The 23,895-nt window shown below is 40.0% G+C and overlaps 1 protein-coding gene across 2 annotated transcripts in view; it reads left to right on the forward strand.

The window, feature by feature from the left end:
* Positions 1-23,895, forward strand: part of GUCY1A2 (guanylate cyclase 1 soluble subunit alpha 2) — a 327,535-nt gene that overhangs the window by 273,903 nt on the left and 29,737 nt on the right. Inside the window, exon 8 of one of the 2 annotated variants that reach the window (XM_005289980.5) lies at positions 1,288-23,735. The exons of the other annotated variant lie outside the window; for it this stretch is intronic. Within the exon in view, the coding sequence (XP_005290037.2) occupies positions 1,288-1,495 (208 nt within the window). The 3' untranslated portion in view covers positions 1,496-23,735. Of the gene's footprint in view, positions 1-1,287; positions 23,736-23,895 lie in introns of those variants that run through there. 2 annotated transcript variants of the gene reach the window in all.

Raw genomic sequence — 23,895 nt, forward strand, 5'->3', positions numbered from 1 at the left:
GTAGTCACAGGCTTACTTTTACATATCTTAGCAGACCCTATGATTGAGACCTAGCAAAATAAGCACAATTATTTACCATGACTATTTTATTATTAAAGAAAGGGAAGAAAAATTAAAGAAAACAACACAAATGATAAACTTGTTACTTCTGTTACAATCTCCTCTGTATGCCTCTCTGGGGAGTGCTTTTAGCAGAGATTACACCTTTAAGAATGGACCAGCCTTTCATGGGGCACTTTTCTCTTGGTAAATTGAGACCAAGATCTGATTCCCACAAATTATTTTGTAGCCAATCTTAGATATAGATGGGCAAAATAGTTTCATTTGGAAAAGGTGGACCCTGTTGGTTTATAGATGGGCAAAGTAAGCACTCTCACTAATCCAAGTTGAAGTTTTGGGGAGCTTTTCCTTGGTTGGTTTCTTCTTGAGCCTTCTCTGTTCTTGTTGTCTGTGTAGTAGCTTTCTTGTAGAAATATGATGAGTTGTGAAGTGCTTGCTGTTTAAACAGGGTAGCAGAGGAGTTTGAGGAGTATCTGTGTGAAGAGTGGTCACGACACTCTTTTTTCCTTTTTCTTTCCATGAAATTATGCGAAAACTGAACTCTTTTGGCTTTGTTTAGATTCAAAGTTGGTTGTTGTCACTCTTTCATTGGCTTCATGCCTTTTAGGGTTAGCTTAGCTGGCACCTTCAGCTCCTGACTATGTCATCTGTTTAAAGAATATGCAACATTTCTAATTGCCTGTTATTCTTGTGGCAGGAACATTCCAGATAACCTTTTAAAGTTAAGAGTTTCTCTTTACTCAGTCCATTTTCTGAGCTATTCCTTCAATTTTGTTAGAGTTCAACAGGAAATTAAATTCTGTTTTCAAAAAGTCCAAACATTCCTATTATTTATAGAAATGTTTTTAGTTCTCAAAACAATCCTTTAAAATTAAATAATTCTTAAAGTCTTTAACTTAATAATTGTTAAAGAAGTTGCTGATTCTTTATAACAGTTTTGGAGAGATGATTCTTTGTCTACCTAAGTTGGGTGAGGGAGTTGCTTGAGCATTACCAGTAATTGCTAATTTCCCATTAATATAAGTATTCTGTACGTAAATGGCTTATTACATTAATAATTAGTTTAGGTTATTAGAATCCTTGTTGGTACCAAAAGCTTTTTACCATTTACCTAAAAATGACATTAGGAAATTATATTAAGAGTTTTGCATTTAGCTAACATATTTGCAAATATGCATTTCACCAAAGGCCAGAACATTTTCGATTGGCTCTTTGTTTTTTCCCTAGGCTTTTGAAAAAGGAAGAAAACTTTACTTTTATCCCTCGGTCCCGTGAAGAGCTTCCAGACAACTTTCCAAAGGAAATCCCTGGGATCTGTTACTTCCTGGAGGTCACAAGTGGTCAGAAGCAGCCAAAGCCCTCCATTACGTCTGCCAGAGTGAGAAAGGTTTCCTACAACATTGGCACTATGTTCCTTCGGGAGACAAGCCTATGAGGCCTGCTGCAGATCAAAGACTAGTCCAAAAAGCACAAGCCCAGAACTGGGTCATGAGAGGAAAGTTGGATATTCTTTTTATTTCACTGCCTTGTCGTGGACAAGCAGTAAAAGCTCTATCTGATGTCAGGCAATAATTATTTTAAAAGGTGGGTGACTGCTGTCAGTAAACAAACTGGAAAATGAAACAAAATACTTGTATTTCCAGAGGAATTATTGGTTGTAAATTTCAATTTGGCCCCTTTAAAAAACAAACAAACAAACAAATCTTTGGGGTTGATTTTTGTTTGAACAAAAGTGGGTGATGGTTGTCTGTAGATTTGCACCAGCTAAGCAGAATTGAGCATCAGTTCTGATTATGCATTCCTACATTAATGTGTCATTCACCAAGGTAACAATGTTTTTTAACTTTCTGAACAAACATTTCATACATATACTGTAGAGTGCTGTAACCTTCCTGGCAGGAGGAATATACAATTCAGTACAATATTGTGGGGATTTTACCTATTTTTATACATATTTCACTTTCTGGACAATTACATTCCATATACTGTAAAATGAGTGAGCTTTTCAGAATAAGCTGCTGTATATTTCAGATATTCTCTCTATCTATCAAAGCTTATTATTATACAAGTGGCAAGACTTTTGACTTAGGCAACAAAAACATTAATGTTTTGCAAAAGAAAAATACATTGATAAGTCTTCTTACATGGCTTTTATGGTTTAGATGAACATTGTCTCGCATATATAATATATAATGATGTTCAGATGTTCAGTATTTGTCCTACTAGTAACATGTGTCCAGTCTCTCCAGAACAATGCAAACAAAGGCTTGAAGATCAATGTCTTGATGGGTTAAAAAAAAGTTTGGTTGCACACCCTGGGCCATATCTCAGACCATCGATTTTATGTAGACGTCCTTACGATGGATGATATAGCCTATTGAAAGCAGCCTCCAGCAGATATGGGAAGCAGTTTGGGAGGGATTTTCAAAGCAGCTCAATCACAGGAATTCAGGTTCCATTGACTTTTCATGGGACTTGTGCTCTTAAATCGCTTGGGAGTTTTTGAAAATCACATCCATTATTAGCAATGTTATGCTGGAAGTTTCATCTGCTGCTGGCTTGGCTGAAATGTTGCTGCTTTTTCTAGTGCAGAATAGACTAAAAGACAGGCACACGTTTCAAAAAGGAAAATGCTTACCTGTAGCATAATGCAAGTGACTGTTCAAAATTTAGATTAATCAAGGCCAGTGAAAATAAAGGGCCAGATTCTCATCTATTGAAAATTTTATGCAACTCTGGAGCTATGCTCATTTACACCAGGGGAGGATCTGGCCCCAAATGGTCACGTCTTCAGACAGACTTTATTTTTTCTGATTTCACCCTTTCCCTTGGGTTTCCTTTTCAGTTAGCACTTGCTGTAGAACTGCCTGTGCAAGCCTACCCACAGTAGGGTCCTGTTCTTACAGACCAACGCTGTTCTATTCCTAGAGAAAACGGTTCATTAGCTAATGTTTGTACAGGGCTTTTGAAGAGGTATAGCTCTATATGGGCCTGATCCAAAGCCCACTGAAGTAAAAAAAAAAAATCTCAAATTCACCAGCAGCTGCTGGGTGCTGAGCAATTTTCAAAATCAGACCACTTATTTTGCCTAAGTATTGGTGTAAGGTTCTAATTTGAGAACTTTTAAAAAAAACTTGGCCCTTGGGTGAAATTATCCCTGCACGTTGTGCTATGGAGAGGATAAAAGGAGTCGGAAACTCGCTCCTTTGACCGACACTTTGTGGCAACGGTGGGGGATCAGTCAGCACAGCCTCACCTCCAATCCTAGAATCTGTTTCATGACCACTCTGCATGTTTGGGGATACTTAGTTTCTGGGAAACATGGCGGGGTTTGGAAGGGCCAATTCCAACCCAAAGGGATTGCTTCATGTAAGAGAAATCTGATCCTGTCACCAGGGTGTCCTGCTACCATGAGAGAGAGAGGGGACCTGAGGATTAGCACTGAGAATAGCTTTAATGCGAATGCCCCAACCATCCATGAATACACTCATCTGCTAGTTTCTCCCATGGATCTCAGAGCATCCCTTGGGCTAGAGGTTTCTATCTCCTGTCTGCTATGCAGCAGAACAAATGCAGCTCCTCCTCCACCATCCGCTGTCCAAAGGCTGACCTGATGAAAACTCTGGACTTGAGATTGCAGAGTTTCCAGCCTCACTGCAGACCTCTCCTGGCTTTCTGCAAAAGAGGACATGTGTTAGCCTTAACCATTAGTTTACACATGTACAGTATGTAAAGTGCATTTATCATGCAGTGAAAACAAGTGGTGTGGGCTAAAATCACAGATGGTGAAATGGTCCAATTTATCTACCCCACCTCCACCCCAGCACAGCTGTGGTGTTGCTGCCTAATTTATCAGTGTGCAAACTATTAGAACAGACAGTAATGTACATATATTGCACATCTATATTTCTAACCTGTGAAATTTGAGACTTTGCTGACACATCTTCACTGTGCAATAGTTTGATCTGAAGATAACAACCTCTCCTGTCCCTACTGTTTCCTCTCATCACCCACCCACCCCTGTCAATAGCTCATTTCATCATGGTAATTCTATGGAAAAGCACTATGGGTAGGTAGATGTGATAGGCATTCTAATTCCTTTGGGAAATGGCATGCAGAAGGTAGGAATGATACCCTGAAGAAACCTGTTGCAGGGTGTCCTTCCAAGCAGCTAATTTATAGTAGAAGTGAATTTCTAATCATAGAGATCAGTGCAAAAACTAAAAATTGTTGTCAGCATCACCATGGAGATAATGGCAGTGTTTGCAAATAAATCTGCTGCTCCCAAAATCCGAATAGATTCACACTAAGAATATACAATCTCTGCATGTATAAAGGTGACACATCCAAAGCATCAGCAATGATGCAAAGTACTGTGTTATTTGCTTCTGTGTTATGACAAGTAAAGTTGATCAAAAACTGCCTTCCCTAGAGAATAATTTCCCTACCGCAGAGTGAAAGAAAAGTGTGGAAAATTTCTCTGTGGTGTTCAATTTATGATTTGTTCTTGCCGTAATACTGCTAGCTAGTTTTTAATTCATTTTTGTGGATGGCTCTGTAAAGTGTTAGCCAGGAACTCAGCAGGATGTTGGTAAGACACCAGACTCTATCAGTGAAGGTCACTTTTGGTGGAAGAGAAACCTTTCTGTGTGTAGCTTTCATCTGTCTGTGGATGTTTTTGCCTATGGGAGTGGGTCTTTGGGTTCCCTGGCTGATTTTGCGAGGGCTAGCTGGCATAGAGGTGAACTTGTGGGGAGTGCTGAAATCTGTGCAGAAACCAGATACCGGTTTTTGGAACTTCCCTTTCACCCATACAGTAAAAGCTCTTTGTATGGCCATGGTCTAGAAATTGCATAAGAACTTATTTGCCTAATTGTAGGCAACGGCATCTGCTGTTTCATAGCTTCCACACGGATAAAATCTGCCTTCTCTGACGGTGCTGAATACAGAGTTATTCTTGTGTGCAGGACAAAGGGAAGGATACAATGAGCCCAGCCAAGGGCTCATCAACCTGTGTATGCCATAGACTTGTTCTCTCAGGCCCCCTCTGCTCCAGTGCAAAGGACTTTGGGGTGGAGACAATGGATCTACAACAATCCAGACCCACTAGTTGACTCCTCTTGTGAGAGGGAACACAACAGCCACAAGGACTACACCAGTTGTGAGGCTGTAGTGTGAACCACAGGTCAGTGTACCCTAAGAGGAAGGATTCCTTCATCCCGCTGAATTTCCCCAGCATACCTGCTGTTAGTAACATTGTGCATAGGGTTCAGGGACTGACCCACTGAGCAAGGAAAAAATAGTGGTAGTGATGTTAGAGTGATGGCAAAAGTTAAGTTCCAAGCCTCTGTGGCGATATCTGCCATACAATGCCACAGGCTTTGACGTGAGACACTTACTACTATACCAGTACACTAGAAGTGTGGTTGTCCTGCAGGATCCCAGGGCCTTTGACTTGTGCAATTCCCGAGAGCCTGCCCACACTAACCGTGTTTGCCGCTCTGGGTTTACTGTTCATTCCCACATCTGATTGCTGAGCCGAGTGTTTGTTTGGAAAGGCATATTGAAGACTGGCAACTTGCCTCTACAAACAAAACCCAAAGCTTTTAAAACCTATAAAACCTTTGATGGGAATTGTCTATTCAGAGGAAGAAATCCACAAAGTTGACTGGGTAGCAGGTCCTCGTGCAGTACTACCACATTTATTCTGTGCATGGGATATGTCATGATACTATAATACCCAAACCCCCATGCCACCTGCCTTGACCTGCACATTTATGAGTTGTACCTGCAGCTTGTCTCCATTTTCACAAACTTGCACATGTGTAATCTCCGTTTAACATACACATACGCACATGAGATGCTGCTGCAGGTGTGATTAGGGTGACATGCTTCAATTCCCAAGTTATTTCAGTCAGCAGATAATGCAGTATCATGACATGTCCTGTATGCTTGGGACTTGCTACACTCTGCTAATCATTTTAACGTTGTAGATTTTTTCCTCTGAACAGACAGTTCCCCTGGGATATTTAAATGTATAAAAGCTATGTTGACTTGCACGTGGATATGAAACCAGTGCAAATTGTCAGTGCATGTATCTTCACGTATAAATGCTGCTGTGCTCTGAAATTCTTCAGACTACTCAAGTTGTCACATTCACTCCGTGCAGCCAGCTCTCTGTTATCCAACAAAAGCACTGAAAACTGCTAGTGCCTCCCCTCTTCCAAACGAGATATATTACCTGACTTCTGCCGAATGCTCAATTCCTGCTGAGAAAAGTTGAATTCATGCTCCAATATAATCTAGTCGCTCAGAGCTTTGCATTGCTGTTGTGATGCTCTTCTGCAAAGATTTCAACTTGGAATAACCCAGAGGGAGAAGCAGCAAATTAGCAGCAAAACAAACAATATATTAGGGCTTGTCAAATTTTAGGAACAAAGTGGCCCATTTTCACAGAGATGCATAAGGAGAACACACGCAGCTCATACATAACATCGTAACTCAGATTAACGCTCATATTGGATCACTTATCCAATGCTTCCGTTGGGATCTCTCTGCCAAGCATAAGTAGGGCTGTTCTAGCTCCTGTTCGTGCCAATAACAAAACCACTACTGGTCCGGCACGCTTGGCAGTCTCTTTTCTAGAGAGTCTCAGGACTGCAGTGTAACATATGTTGCTGGCCTATGTGTTGGCAGAGCTGAGGTGGGGGAAGTTTGCATAGCAACTGCCCAACATCTGTCCGCTGAAGCCAGTGAACTAGTCCCTCACGTTCACGTAAATTAAACATTCAGCCATGTATTTTAAAGATATTTTTAACAATGGTATTAATTGCAGTCATTTACTAATAGCACTGCAACAAAAACGTACACACTATTAAACCTCTCATGAATGAGAGATGTTCTTAGCCTTGGCCATCAGAAAAAATCAGTTAAACAATACATAATGGGGGGAACTTGATAGCTCAGTATTAGGATGCAGAGCATTCACCTCTACAGTAGGTCACTGGTTCACCTTCAATCCAAATCATTATCACTAGGTCATTGCAGTGGTTCAGTGGTCTTTGCAAAATGACATAAGTGGTCTTAGTGTGTTTCCTACGGGACAAGAGTTTACACTGCAAAGGCCACTGCACCAAGTGATGTGAAGTGGCGCCCTTGTTAGCAGTCTCAGCAGAAAAGCCAAGGGTTCCAACGGGCACAGATGCTGAACTAGCCTCTTGCTCTAGGAGTTTGTTCTACGTGGACACTGTGAGACAGAGGGCAGGGAAAACTTGAATTTGATCAGTGGATAAAAATAGGATGGTAGTTCCAGAGAAACATGTTTATTGTTTTGTGGATGGAAGGGAGAGAGGAAAGTAAAAGACAACAGAGTTGATACTTGACAGAGGCCTAATCAGTACCTTCATATTCTCTCTGTAGAGCTCAGAATGTTAATTCTTAGTGAGCAATACACAATACCTTTGTCCAGACATAATGGTACATCTTAACCTTGTCATCTATTCTACCGCTCATAGAACTGTATTGCTGACAAGCAAAACAAACAAAAATAAATGCTTAGCAAGTACATAAGCATATCCTGGGATGAATCAATTACAATATGGTAGCCACCACAGTGGCTTACAGGAACAAGGGCTGGGAAGAGTGACTGTAAAACAATCTCTTCCTTCTTGTGGCTGGAACCTTTAAAGAGGAGATCAATATTCAGTTATTGGATATGAGCCATTAGGGTGTGATTTAACAAAGCACGTGCTTAAGACCCATTGGCTAACTCACCGTGGCCCAATTCAGAAAGAGTTTTATGTGGCCTTCTCTTGAAGTGTTTGCCAGATAGTATACATATCTCACAAGTAATCCTGTAATGAAAGATGGAAGCAAAATGCATAAGCTCTAGAGGGCAGAGAGATGGTTGCCAGGCAATCCTTAAAATTGAGTTTTCAGGCTTTTGTGCACTTAAATCTCAAAGTTAACGTTGAATTAATATAATGGTTTGCATTGAATTGTATATATGGCCTGGAAAAAAATTTCCCCTAGCAATACCACATTATGATTATTCTTGAAGCAATAAATTAAGCCAGGGAAGTGTTAATTCTTATAATATCTTCCGAGTCATTATTGGGAAATAGATACAAACTGTATATCAGCAATAAAGCAAACAGGTGCATGGTAAGGGGATAACCTCTGAGACTGATTAATAGTCCAAGAGAAGAGATTGGGTTTAATCTATCTCATCATATTTTTATTGCCAATATACTACAAAGTCATTATTCATCCTTCCATAATGAGGTCTGGACATGGTGTGCCTCAACATCTGGTTTTTGTGGGACCTATTGCATGTAGGACATGATTATGAATAAATAACCGAGCAAGGGATGTTCTTAAAAAGTGAGATATTGTTTGAGGGAGTGGAAAGTGCAGAAACAAAGTGATGCAGTCAGACACATGGATACAGTTTTTGATTTTTCCAAGGTTTCTGATTGGTTGAAATTCTCCTGCAATTTTATGATAATCAAGGGGTGTGGTGTTGCCAGATTATTTGTATTTATTATATGGAACAAATTTTTTAGACCCACCTAAGTGATTTAAGCTCCAAAGCCCAATTTTCAAAAGAGATTTAAGCACTGAGGACCCTACGTTTCATTGACTTTCCATGAGACTTAGGCTCCTAAACGCATAAATCACTTTTGAAAATGTGACTTAGATGCTTTTGAAAATTTTATTCCTAGTGACATATGCAGCCAAAAGCTATGTATCTGTTTTGTTTTGTTTTATGTGGGTTTTGTTGTTTTGTTGCTTTTTTAGCACTAGCACTACTCCAGGAAGTAATGTGGTATCAGTGTACAGGCTGGGAGTCAGGAGACCTGAGTTCTGTTCTATGCAGGTACTCACACCTTATTCAAGATTGTGTTCCCAGATCTGCTGCTGATTTGATTTGTAAACTCTTAATCTCTCTGCACCTCATTTTTCTGATCTGTAAAATGGAGGTAAGACTTTTTACCCACCTTTATAATGTGTTGTGAGATTCTTAGATGGCAAGTGCCGCACAAGTGTCTGACTCTGTTTACAGAATCATAGAAGTGCAGAACTGGAAGGGACCTCAATAGGTCATCTAGTCCAGTCCCTTGCACTTAAGGCAATAGCAAGGCAAGGTAATAGCTAGACCATTGCTGACAAGTGTTTGTCTAACCTGTTCTTAAAAACCTACAATGATGGAGATTCCACAATCTCCACTGGCAATTTGTTCCAGTGCTTCATTACCCTCACATTTAGGAAGCTTTTCTTAATGTCCAACCTAAATCCCCCTTCCTGCAATTTAAGCCCATTGCTTCTTGTCCTGTGCTCCGAGGATAGCAAGAACAATTTTTCTCACTCCTCCTTGTAACAACCATTTATGTACTTGAAAACTTATCAAGTCCCCCCTCAGTCTTCTATAGACTAAACAAATCCCGTTTTTTCTATCTTTCCTCATAGGTCATGTTTTCTAGAGCTTTAATAATTTTTGTTGCTCTTTTCTGGACTGTCTCCAATTTGCCCACATCTTTCCTGAAATGTGGCACCAGAACACAATACTCCAGTTGAGGCCTAATCAGTGCAGAGTAGAGCAGAAGAATTATTTCTTGTGTCTTGCTTACAACACTCCTGCTAATACATCCCAGAATGATGTTTGCTTTTTTTGTAACAGTGTTACACTGTTAACTCCTATTTAGCTTGTGATCCACTATAACCCCCAGATTCCGTTCCGCAGTGGGATCCCACTTGATATGGCCTTACAGCTTGATTGTGAACCACTGATACTACCCTCTCAGAATGGTTTTCCAACCAGTTATGCACCCACCTCATAGTAGCTCTATCTAGGTTGCATTTCCCTAGTTTATGAGAATGTTGTGCGAGACAGTAACAAAACCCTTACTAAAGTCAAGAAATACCACATCTACTGCTTCCTCCCATCCACAAGGCTTGTTACCCTGTCAAAGAAAGCTATTCATTTGGTTTGAGGCAATTTGTTCTTGAGAAATATATGCTGACTGTTACTTATTTACTTATTATCTTCTAGGTGTTTGCAAACTGTGTGATTATTTGCTCCATTATCTTTCCAGGTACTGAAATTAACCTGGCTGGTCTGTAATCCCCCAGGTTGTCCTCATTCCCCTTTGTATAGATTGGCACTATATTTGCTCTCTTTCACTCCTCTAGAATCTCTCCTGTCTTCAATGAGTTTTCAAAGATAATTGCTAATGGCTCAGACATCTCCTTGAGTGTTCTAGGATGTATTTCACCAGACCCCGTGACTTGAAAACATCTAATTTGTCTAAATAATTTTTAACTTGTTCTTTCCCTGTTTTAGCCTCAGATCCTACCTCATTTTTACTGTCTTTCACTCTGTTAGATGTCCAATCACTACTAACCTTTTTGGTGAAAATTGAAACAAAAAATTCATCTAGAACTTCTGCTATTTCCACATTTTCTGTTATTGTCTTTCCCCCCTCATTAAGTAATGGGCATACCCTGCCCTTGGTCTTTCTCTTGCTTCTAATGTATTTGTAGAGTGATTTCTTGTTACTATTTATGTCTTTAGCTAGTTTAATCTCATTTTGTGCCTTTCTAATTTTGTCTCATACTTGTGTTGTTTGTTTATATTCATCCTTTGTAATATGACCTGTTTTCCTCATGAAACTTGCTTCCCATGGGATCTTAACTACCAACAACCTGAGATTGGTAAAGTTTGCCTTCTTAAAATTCATTGTCTTGATTGTGGTGTTTTCCCTCTTGCCTTTTCTTAGAATCATGAACTCTATCATTTCATGATCACTTTCACCCAAGCTGCCTTCCACTTTCAAATTCTCAACCAGTTCCTCCCTATTTGTCAAAATCAAATCTAGAACAGCCTCTCCCCTAGTTGCTTTCTCTACCTTCTGAAATAAAAAATTGTCTCCAATGCATTCCAAGAAGTTGTTGGATAATCTGTGCCCTGCAGTATTATTTTTCCAACAGATATCTGGGTAGTTGAAGTTCCCCATCACCACCAAGACCTGTGCTTTGGATGATTTTTTTTTATCATCTTATTTAGCCTATAGAATGTAAGTATTTATCTTTAGAATGTAATGAGGTGAGTGGGGCCTCCACAGCATTTGGCAAGTTGTGGATTAAAGCCTAGACTCAGGTAACCAGATACCCCACTGCTGCCTGTGTTTAAGTTTAGAGAGACAGGTTGAGTGAGGTAATATCTTTTATTGGACCTACTTCTGTTGGTGAGAGAGACAAGCTTTCAAACTTACACAGAGCTCGTCTTCAGGTCAAGTTAAGTTTGTTAGCATTCTCCTCAGGAAACACCTAATGGCTTATCAAGGCTAATTATCAGAAGGCAGCTGGGTTTCCTAGAGGATGGGGATATGAATCCAACAGACAAAAGCTCTCCTGTAAGAAATGAGGTGGAAGGATGGGTGTTCTAAATTGGACACATTACTGACTGACCACTAAAAATAGCTAGAGCCTTTTATTTATTTTGCGTCTGAGTTGATACTATAGGTTTTGTTATTTATATCAAATGAAAGAATGATGATCCATCACTGGGTAAGAGAAGGATTCAAACAGGTTGTGTAGATTAGTTTTTTTCCTTAGGGCAACTAGCTGCCACACTGCCTAGAGCCTGTCACAAATGTATATGTTGTGTGAAGGTAGATAAGGAGAGATGAGTCACTGATACACATAGATTATACATAGTATACCACAAAGCACAAACCTACAGAAAGGTGTTAGTGTTGCTAATTCTCATAAAATTGTCATGAGTCTTGCAATATTTCATGCATTTGTTATACTCCACCACCTGGAGTCATGTGATTATGTGCAAATCTCACTTTTTAAAAATGTCAGTCAAGTTTCTAGCCCGCATATTTTTAGAGAAAAGTTTGAAAAAAGTGAAGCCTTAAAGGCTCAAAGGGCAAAGAAAAAGAACCAATTTTTTTTAATTTTAATATATTGATTTTATTATTTTGTGATTTTTGCGGGGTGCTTGTCCTAATTTTTGAATGTTTGGGGTCGGCTAGACAGTAGTTAGTGAATGTGAAACTTTTGGATAGATATGAAAGAAACTATAGAAATGAGGCAGCTTGAAGAGTTTGTAGCATATAGTTGCATTGTGGTGATGGATGCTTTGGAAATATATCATAGGAATGTAGTAAATAAACACATTGTTAATAAGTGGAATCTCTGCTGCTATGCAAGAGACTTTTATTGGAAGATGATGTGTAAACTGAAAGTTCATTTGGAGGAATCTGTATGTATGTCAGCCCACGGTGTAGAGAAATGAAGTCAGCTTGTGTCTGTTACAAAGCGAAGCACTTTGTACTGTTACTTCAGAGACAGTCCGGTGTGGGGGATTTTAAAAGGACCTACATGATTTAGGATGACAAGTTCCATTGGTTTCATTTGGGTCTTGTCCAGACTAAGGTTTAAAGGTGCAATGTTGGGATGCATTCGCTGACATGTACTAACTACATATTTGAAAAGTCCAGTGTTGAGTGAAATCCTGGCCTTACTGAAGTCAATGGGAGTCTGCAGCTAATTCCAAAGGGGCCAGGATTTCACTCAACCAGTTTAGCATGTGTTAAAGTACATACAGTACTGCCTTATCTATACTAGACTTCATGTCTGTTAATTAGAACTTGTTAGTTAACATGTTCTAACATCACACCTTTTATCTTAGTCTAGACAAGGTCACAGATGATTTTGAAAATCCCCTGCATTCCCAGTACACCTTGTCTATGCTTCCTGTTTATATTTGCCAGCTAAGTAATTAGCACTTTGTTAAATTGCACACTTCTGGTGTCTTTGCTGTCAGACTACTGCCATGGAGCTTTGAGCCCTCCACTATACCATTTGACATTTGGGAACTTCAGTATTACTTACCTGACAATGAGTAAAAATTGTCTGGCCAAAACAAATAATTATTGAGAGCAAGAGTCCACTCTTTAATCTAGGACACCTAGGGTCTTTTGCCACATGAGGAAATTCTGTGCTGAGCTTTGGCTCTCAACCTAATGGGAATGATTGTTGTCTATAGATTAAGTGACATATTGCTTGCATGCCTCTCCTCTCTTCCTTTTAAAATTGCCAATTCCATTCCTAAGCCATCCATGCAGAGTTCCACTGGAAAAATGATGGTTACAGAGGCCGTGGGAATGATTTATTTTGGCAGAAGGATGGAGGAAATGGTATGTAGTCATTCACACTGCAAATGATCATTTCCTCAAGAGGCATGAAATTTAGAAATACTATCATGCCTAAAAGCTGAGAAACCTTGCAGATTTTCTATGTACAGTAAATGGTTCCTGTAATTACTAGGAAAAAAACAAAGTTCTGAGATAGTGGCGCCCCATCTGACATGAACTGCTGTGATAATGAAACCCAAACTGTGCTGAATTGCATGGCTATTATTCTCACTCACTTTAAAGGTCAGCTAAGAAGCTAATTTCTCAAGTGGTGTGCGTAGCTTTGAGGCAAGGCAACACCAGGCTTCTTTCCAACAAATCTACACTTTAGAGGGCCTGGATTAGTAACTCACAGGGATACAAATAAATAATCTATGGACTTGGCAGAGAAGCCTAAATTCAGTAACAGAGAAGGTAAATCAAAATGTCAGAACATCTGGAGAAAGAGCAACAAGGAATCCTCAATCCAAAGCAACACACTCCAGAAATTAAACTAAAATAAACATGAATTACCATGTGGAGTATTGACAAGATTTAGACTTGATTCTAATTTTTATCCTTTACATACCAACTTCAGGTTGCTTTGATCAGTTGAGTCACTTTGGCCATAAATGTCAAACTTGAGTGCCTTAATTTGGGCTTGTTCCTATGAGGGCCCCAGAGGCTGTGCTACTGAATTCAGAGATATTGAGCTCCCAAAAACTTCAGATGGAAGTGCTGGTGCCCAGCACTTCTGCAAATCAAGCCAGTTGTTTAGATGGCAGGATATGGACCCTGAGGCTTAACATAACCCAGTTAAAAATCATGATTTAAATCACCAAGTAGAAAACCTAGATTTAAATCATCAGTTTTAATCACCTTTTCCGTTTGTACTTCAGCTATTTCTAAAGAAAGGTGCATTCTCATTGACTGATATAACCATTAAAACATTTTGATTTACAACTAAATACAGACTTTACACTAGATTTGGTACATCTTTTTGATACGTAGGCGCGCACACTATAACTAGAGTACATTTCCATGAGGGATGGAGTCATTCTTGCATAATTTGAGAACTGAGCCAATCAGAGCTTAGGGAGGGAGAAGTTATAAAATAGGAGTATGAGACCACCCAGGTGGGCTCAGTGGATGATCCTGATGAGATACATGGTGGTATCTCCTGGAGTCAGAGACCTGGTCCCAATGCCTGTGATGACTTTGCCAGTCTTTTGCAACCAGTAGCACAGCCGCTGGGTCCCCAAAACATTCAAGCCCTTAATACAGTACATTGTGCCATATTTATAAAACTTGACCTCAAAAGTTAGGTGTTTTTCCCCTGATTCTTTCTTTACATAGCAAAGCAGCTTTTAAGGCAAAGTTTTTGATAGAGGTGCATGGCTTCAGCCTATTTGTTTTATTTAAATGTTTTAAGAGATTATAATAAGTTTAGGCCTTAACATATTTTGTATTAAATTCAGATTTCATTTTAAATGGGTTTATTTGTAAAAAGAAAATCATTACAATTTAAATTTTAAAAAATCAATTTTTTTTTCAACAAAATCAACAATTTTTATGCACCTTGCATAACCCCTACAATTTTGAAATGTCTTTGGCCAACATGATTCAACTGACATAAACAAAAGCCAAAAACTGATATGAAATGAGTGAATTAAAAACAAACATAAAAATAAACCATGTCAAAAGTTTGAAAATGGAGTCCTTTGCTTTTTAACATTCACATCAAACATTCATATTATATACAGGGCCAGCTCCAGGCACCAGCCCAGCAAGCAGCTGTGTGGGGCGGCCCAGGGGAAGGGGTGTCACGTCAGGCTGTTCCGCGGAAATTCAGCGGTGGGTCCCTCTTGGAGGGAAGCACCTGCCGCCAAATTCCCACCGAAGAAGAAAGCGGCGCGGTGGAGCTGCCGCTGGAGTGCCGCCAATCGTGATTGCGATCGCAGCTTCTTCTTCTTCTTCTTTTTTTTTTTTTCCGCTGCTTGGGGCGGCAAAAGCCCTGGAGCTGGTCCTGATTATATATATGAGAATTCGCCTATTTTACAGTATAATTTTGCCATTTTTGTGAAGTAGGTTTACTTTTTGTTTGGCTTTTTTGGCAAAATTTAATTTGCATCTATGACTTTCTCTTAAGTTCATATGTATATTCTGTATGTGTCACCTACTCTTCAGTGTGTTGTGTGCCCCTCATCTATGCATGCTTCATTAATGTGGCTGTTAACCTGCTGCAGCTAAGGGAATTGAGCCTTTTAGTTCAGGCAGGAGAGACTCATACTGTAAGCGCTGGAGGAAGTGGGTTCAGTTCCTGGCAAAATTAAAAATGGCGCTTCCACATGTACATGCACATATCCAAAATCAAGTGAATTCCCCTTCACTATTTCTAATGTAAAAGTGAAAGGAATTAGTCTCTGTATGTTTCAGATAGAATTGTCCCTGTTTTCTCTAGAAATTCCCTCTACTGTGTATCTCTTATCCACAAACTTCATCTTTTTCTTCAATCCCGACATTTCAAATCCAAAACATTGAAATGTATATGCCATCAATAATCTTTAAATTAGGTCATCAAATCCCTAGGAAACATATTTGTAAAGAATCTATGTTGAGTGTTGTTAGTGTAACCCCTGGAGGTGGTGCTCTGTCCCATGTAGTGGCATCAAGATCACTTAGAGATTAATGAGTCTGCTACAGTCTTAGCTAACAGCCATGTGGCTTTCAGCTCACGTAGTAGAGGCTCATGTACTTCAGAGGTCCCAGATTCGTTTCTGTCCACCAATGACCGGGGTTTGTCAGTGTTACATTAGCACCTCCTATATAATAGTGTATTATCAACAGAAAGGGCCCTAGTAGTGTAGGAACTTTTGGTCATTGTGTGCTATTAGAAATCAAACCACAACAGAGCATAGAAGACTGCATCGGGTGTGGGACTTAACTAGTATTAATGCAACATGACTAGCACTTATATATATATATATATATATACCAGTATTACTATAATGTTAAGCTTGTACAATTAAAAGAACAAAATCCCAGGAAATGCAAAGGTTAAGACTCCATCACCATTAACCTGGCTGCATTATACATTCTAGGTTTCATGATATTTGTTTTATAACATAAATAGCATGCCTTGCTACACCTTTAATGGGATAGCTAGGAATATGAAACACTAGATGTGTGCAACTCAGCAGAGTGAAGATCGCTGTTGGACTCTACCTTTTGCAGTTCCTGGTTGTGATCTTAACACTGCAGCCTTAACTCTGATTCAACAGAGCTAATTTGGGTTTTACTCCCTGCCCTAGGAAAGTGTTAGCACATAGTTGTGCTGCCTGAGGATCAAACTGTGATATAATAGGGTGTCTGGCTCACATCTTGTTCCAGTGGAGGGAGAAGTAAACTGTGCCAAATTAAGCTGGTCACCATGTTAGGCCGTGCAGATTCAAGGTTCTGTCCATGCCCCACTGACCTGCATGGGAAGGACAGCATTGTCCCTGCAGAGGCTGCTCTCCCCACACCTTGCAGCTCCGCATACAGGTTGCCCAGCCAAGGAAGTAAGGCCCTACCTTTTACTGGAGTTATGAGCACAAGAGCTTGTAGATTGGGTCCTTAATCACTGCCATATTATGGCGCAAGTATCCTAAAATGCTTCTTTAAAACATTATAGAGTTAATAGAAGGCAATGTTTAAAGAAATACTGTAATGGTATTGGCACTGTTTTCTTTTAATATAATGGTCTCCAGGGCTGTGATTTACTTTACATATAGTTACTTTTTGCTAGGGTACGAAGTTCCATATTGTGTTAGCGAGACTCTGTAGGGGCTGATTCTCTCCTCTGTTACCCCAGCGCTACACTGCTATACCTTCATTGTACACCCACGTAAAACTGCTGGGATGGAATAGGGAATAGGGTCCAGGTTGTACATTTACGGGCAATCTTATTGTTCTACAACCCCAGCTACCTTTGATTTAAGAGAGGAATCTGTGTTCCATAAACAGATCATTTTGTGATTTGTTTTTCTTTTCATAGAGTGGGGCTTTTGAATTACGAGAAGCTTTTGTAAAATGAACCAGGACTAATGGTGTGGACTTCAGAGACAGAGCTGCAGCAAGGCATAGTGTGTTCACTTCCCAAACGTTTTTGACAATTAATTGTATTTCGTGTGCAAAATTTTGCTTAGCAAAAAATATTTTTGCCAGTTGTCTACTTCCATTGTCCCAACCTCCCTGCCAATGGAAAACCACACAAGGCACAGCCTCAAACTGCTGATGCTGAGTTGAGGAGCATCCGATCTCTCCCTTCCTTTCTCTTATAGGGCCTGATTCAACTTGGTTGAAGTCATTGGCCCAGTGCTGATGATGTTAGTCTGTTCCCTTTGATTTCCGTGGAATTTTTGCTTATGTAAAGACTGAGGACTAAATCCTGCTCCAATTTGCTCACATGCAGCTTCAATAGCAGCGCTCCATGTGTATCCAAAGGTAGTATCTGGGTATGAGTGAAAAGTTTTGATTATGGAGGGGTCTATGTTCCCTCCTCCTCCTTTCTAGGCTGTGGAATATTCTATGGAATCCTCCCAGCCTATGGTCTGTCCAGAGCAGAGTGGTGGCTTCGATGTCAGTTGTGTGAATTGTCATGCGAGGGTTATTGGGCAGGAAAAGCAGTGTTTCTATTTTGAAAGCTTGAGGGCCAGGGAAGGAAATTGTACTGCAATACAAAATATGAAGTTGAAATGCCGGAAATGTGTGTGCATTCAAGTGGAAATTGACTGGCTTCACTCTGGTGTGAACATTTTTTTCATAGCTGCATAACATCATTTTTATGTGCTCCATAAGTTTTGATTCAGTTAAATGTTTTCATTAAAGATTTATGCACTGTTTGTACAAACATTTAGAGACCTGTGAAACAAAAAAGTGGAATCTAGTAGTAGCACCAGAAGAGACCTTGTATGGACATCAAATTGAGTCTCATTCAACAATGTTAAAGTTGTCTATCAGTGTTGGTTTTTAGAACACTTTTGACTTTGCAGTCTGATGCACTGCTCCCTTCGAATAGCATTAGCTTTCTGGGTTAAGAGAAAATAATTGGCCAGAGTATTTCTCATTTCTCAAGTGAATGACATGGTGTGGTGTCTGTAGCCATTTCCGGTAGCTTAATAGTAAAAACCTCATTATAGTGTCATGTAAATGAGCAAACTGCCCTCTAGTGGTATATGCATGTGGCAGGTCAATATTTTAATATGTATATGTTGGTTTTACCATTATGAACTCTCATGTGGACAGAAAAGCTTACTGATGAATTTATTAGGCCAAGCTGTGGTATAACCCCATTTAAACCAATGGAGTTACATGAAAAAAATCGCCTAATTTTCCCAACTATTTAACAAAGCAATCTACCTGCCAAAAAAGTCTATCCAAAGTATTCCGCCTCCCATTTCATAAAAACAGTTTGTTTACTGGAATTCACTTAAAGGTCTGTGCTTTCTGGAAGTAACCGTAGTTCTGTCTGATTAAAAATGACAACTTATGATTGCTTCCTTACTAACTGAATTTGTCTCTAACCAAAGAGTTGAATTAGCTACCTGAAAATTAATAGAATTTGGTTCTGTAATGATGTCTTTAACTGGTAGTAGTTAAAGTACATAATAAATATACCAGCAAAATCTGCATTGTAGTATGAATGAAACTGAGCAAGAATTACTCAAGGTTGCAGCACCAGTAAAATAGAACAGAGTTCAGTGTTAATCCCTGTATGGGGACATGAATCTATGTAATAAATTTATGTGCCATATGTATAGGCCATGGGAAAATTGTGTGTGCAGTGAACTACACATGGTCTTAAAGCTTTAACATCTGTACTGCTCTTCATAATAGTAGAATGTATATTTTGATAGCTGTGACCTTTGAGCTACTAAAAAGAAAATTGCTCTGAAGTTTATTCTTCTTGTTTCGATTCCATTCTATGAGCCTTTGTGCACACGGGTCTCCTTACAGGATGTTTTTTTTTGCAGGTGTTGGGGGAAGGGATGGACAGATGCTATCTGCAAGTGTTGTAGCTAAAGAGAGCAGTGAATGTCTGTCCTGGGGAGCCTAAATCCTTTTATGATAAACAGCATTGTTTAAACGTGTTAGAGAAAATGAGGCAGATACCATGAACAGAGTGCCTTTTAAACAGCCTCCTACTGTTCAGCCTCTGCCAATTTTATTACTGTCCTTCCTTCCACTTCTTTTAAGCAGGTTGTGTTCAACTTGTGATCTGATTCCTGTAAGGTGTAAGTAATTTGGGGGCAAAAATGATTCCTCTTATTTTACATGATTCCTTTTCACAAAGTCACTTCATGCCTCAAACAAGGAGAGCAAACTTTACAAACTCAGTGTGGGTGAGCTGTTAATAGAAAATGCCAGGATTTAAAAAAAAATGCCCAAGATTATCTTTTAATAACTCACCCACTATGTGTTGTGACTATACATTTTGCTTTCACAGTGCAAGCTGCTGTAATGCTGTTTGTTAGTTTGTCCTGAAGAATTTTCATTGTTTGTTGCCATATTAGATGCCTAAGGTACACTCTATAAGGAAAGCAATATACAATATTCTAGATATCTTCTAGTTTTAGACTAGTACTCATATAAATGTTTCTAGATGAAATGCAGGTTTTAATGTTCTTCACTGGACCAAGCAGAGAAGCTTTGCCTTGTCGAAATAATAATGTAACAACACTTTAATTCAACAAACGCTTTTTCTCCCACTTGTCTAATTCACAATAGACTCTATCGTCTTTATGACCTCCCCACAAATGCATTTTAAAAGGAAAGGGAAAATGAATGAGCTACTTTATTGCATGACCATGACACAGTACCTGATTCATAAAAGAAAAATAAATCCAACATCTCATTTATGGGTTATTAATGATGGGCAAATCTGCAAAAGGCACAGAGGTTCGGTTTGGATAAGCACTCAAGGGGCTGGATGCTTATTCAGGCTCTCTGAAATTCTTGATTCATTTATTGAAGTGTTTTATCATTCCTGTTTCCAATCTCACCGGAAGTTCAACATAAATGGAGAAATAATTGGTTTTAAAAAATCAGAAATGTTCACAAATCTCAGAAAGGTTCGACTTGGGTTTGGTTATAGTTCAGATTTGGCTCATGACCATGCTTATTTTGTCTGACTAGTTTCCTTGTCCATTGTTCACATTACTTTCTCTTGTTCACATTATTAACACCCAGAAAGATCTCATTTAGGGAAACTGAATAGGTAACTCAAGTGAAAACATATTGTGGCCTGATTATAGGCAGATCTCTGCTATCCATCTCCAGGGTAGGCAACTCCCCTTCAAAAAGACTGGTCATATCAGATGGAACGATAAAGCAGAGCCACAGATTTGACACAGGAAAATTGGATGTTCCAGGAAGAAACGTGATAAGGCAGGGAAGGGGTTGAGGTTGAGCTACCTTTACTTTCATGAAACAAATCTCCTGGTGGTTTGCACGGGTACTGAGTAATCACCATGTACTCAACGGAACACCAACTAAACAGACCATGCTTAATACTATTCTCCCTATTGTTTTTAAAAGAAAGATGTTAGACAAAATGGACATCTAGTTATTGTTCCAAGTATGAGATGTGGTCCAGATGCACATGTTGACACGCTTCCTCCTTCCCCATTTATTCGCTGATAAACCTTTTGTAACAGAAAATGAAAAGTGGAAAAAATGCAAGCATGGTGATAAGAGACAGCTTATCCCACTGCATGGCATGTGGCATCTTCCCTCCTTATCATTACCATACATTCTTCTTCTTAGTATATGTTCAACATGCCTTGGGTGGCATGTGACCAGGATTCATCACCGATTCGAGCTGCAGGCTGGATCATTAGCTTCCCCGGCCTGGGCCAGGTATTGACAGGGAGTGCAACGTGAATGCTGATCCATGCCCCGTTACCATTCATTGAGTTTACACCATTCAAGCACAATGGTTGCTATTAAAGCCAGTATTTACCAACTGTCTCTACACAGTAGTACCTGAGATTCCACGGTTCATTTCTAGTCTGTGATTTTCTTTTTAACAGCAGCCACTAGAATAAATTGAGCATACGAATGACAGTATACAGGCAGTGATCACAAGTAAATGTCACTCTTCCCTCCCTCCTAACAAGATTTTGCAATAGGCATTTTGTACATTACAGTAGATTACTCTGATTTCTGGGGACCTGAACGCACTGTCCCACTATAGGGTGTTAGAATGGGACCATAAAGTTGAAAGTTTAGACTTCAGACAGTACAGCTGCTCACTAGAAACCTGGGCCAGTGGAAGTATTGCCACGTCAGAAACCTGGGGTTTTGAACAGTCTTGGATTTCCTGACCCCTAAGCTTTTGGCCTTAAAAAGTAAAACTCATATGACTTTCATTATAGCTAATAGGAGTCCCCTGGCTAACACTACAAAAAAAAAAAAAAGCTTTGGAACTATACCCTGGGTGCACTGCAGAGCCAAACAGATTAGTGTTATTTGCTATGGGTCAATTCTGCAATTCTTTCTGCATAAGGAAATGCTACTCCTTTTAAATAAGCAAGAAGAATTGGGCCATATCTGAGCAGGGCCGGCTTTAGGCCGATTCAGCCGATTCGGCTGAATTGGGCCCCGCGCCAAGAGGGCCCCGCGCTGCAGCTGTCCACCCCGCCCCCAGCTCACTTCCCCCTCCTCCCCTCCCCTGAACACTCCGCCCCCTCCCCTGCTTCGCGGGAAGTCTGAAAAGAAGCAGGGGCGGGCCGGTGTATCAGCACACAAGGTAAGCTGGGGTGGCGGGGGCGCGAGAAAGGCTCGGGGAGGCGCGGCCCGTTCCCGCAGGCCCCAGCAGCTCTGGCCCGGCTTGGCTCCAGCCCGGCCCCCGCGGCGCGGCCCGGCTCCGGCTCGGCTCGGCCCCCACGGCGCGGCCCAGGTCTGGCCTGGCCCGGTCCCCGCGGCGCGGCCCGGGTCGTCCCCCCCCCGGTGCAGCCCCCGCGGCGCGGCTCGTGGTCCCCCCCCCGGCGCGGCTTGGGTCGTGTCCCCCCCCCCGGCGCGGCCCCCGCAGCGCGGCTCCGGGTCGGACCCAAGCCCGGCAACCCCGGCCGGAGCCCGGCTCGATTCCTGGGGGTGGGGCTTGCAGCAAGCCCCGCCCCCAGGAATCGGGCCCCGCTCTTGCTAAAGCTGGCCCTGTATCTGAGCCATTAAGGAGAACTATTCTGACTCTTGACTGTATAAATCATTCCATCTAATAACAAAGAGCACTTTCCCAAACCAGCATTTTTCTTTCAGGCTTAGTTATATGACACATTTAGGCCCCACCCCTCCAAATATTTAGGTGTGTGGGAACGTTACTTATGTGAATAATCCCATTGAAGTCTATGGTCCTCATCCAAAGTATATTGAAGTCAACAGAAAGACTCCAATTGATGTCAGTGTGTTCTGAATCAGGCTGAAGGAGACTACACAAGTGAATAAAGCATTTGCAGGACTGGGCCTGATATATTTCCACACAAATCTCATTTGTTGGTGGTTGTGGAGGAGCTACACATTCAATATCCTTCTCAAATATTGTATTAAATATATGGTAAAGATTTGTAAGGCTTTGCTCATTAATCAAAATAAAGAATACAGATGTCTCTTCCACACTAGACTACATACATCTATTTTATGAATCAGGTCTGTGACTTTCAACATCGTGACCAATTTGTTTGCTGCAGTTTCATGGGGTTAACTCTTTGGTTGCAGTGTAAATAATATTGTACATCTGCTATTTTATTATACAAATATATGTCCTGTGAATTGTTTCTTTTTGGAATGTTCTAGCTATGTCATATTTTAATTACAATGACATCATACAGCCTGGGTTTAATGTACAAATGTATCTGTAGGGCATGATTTAAATCGTTTATATTTTGCAATGTCAAATATTTTTGTTTTCTAAAATAGATGCATCTCAAAATCTGTCCAGTTCCAAAAATGTTTCCTATAGTGTCTGGAAAATATTTTCCCTTCTCTAGTAGTAGCAGGCATAGGAACCAGTATTCCTAAATGAAATGATCAAATCTGTCTATTGTCACTAGCCATTTGAGATGAGAAGTATATGTACAAGTATGTAAGCATTTATAGAGTTAATCAAAACATCCAGTGTATCTTCCTTGCTTTTCATGCAACAATATCTTTTAATCATTTGGTATACTTTTTCTTTGTAACTTATATCTGTGAGTCATACACAGTGTAAATAGCACGATTCATTATGCAAAATTTCTAGGTATTTACAGATTACAGAAAAAGGTGAATTTGTATATGAAAAAATTAACAGTTGATCTGAATGACATAAAATAAAGTGGTAATGACTGTTGTGTGACCTATTTATACTGTTCATTTCTAAATTGTCTGTTAAAGAAAAAAACTTTTATTTGCCTTTTAATGTCCAGTTATTTACAGTATATTTACATCAATAAAACATAGAAAAATATATTAAAAGTCATGATGAATCATTGAAATTTTAGCTTTGCCTGTTGGTAATTGTCCTATAAAAAGCAGAGTTTAAAAAACAAACAAACAAATCCCCCTCAAATTCACTAGAAACATTACATAACCCCACAGGACAGACAGCATAGCCGGCGAATATTGCTAACCAATG

The sequence above is a fragment of the Chrysemys picta genome, chromosome 1, assembly GCF_011386835.1.
Source record: "Chrysemys picta bellii isolate R12L10 chromosome 1, ASM1138683v2, whole genome shotgun sequence".
Lineage (NCBI taxonomy): Eukaryota > Metazoa > Chordata > Testudines > Emydidae > Chrysemys > Chrysemys picta.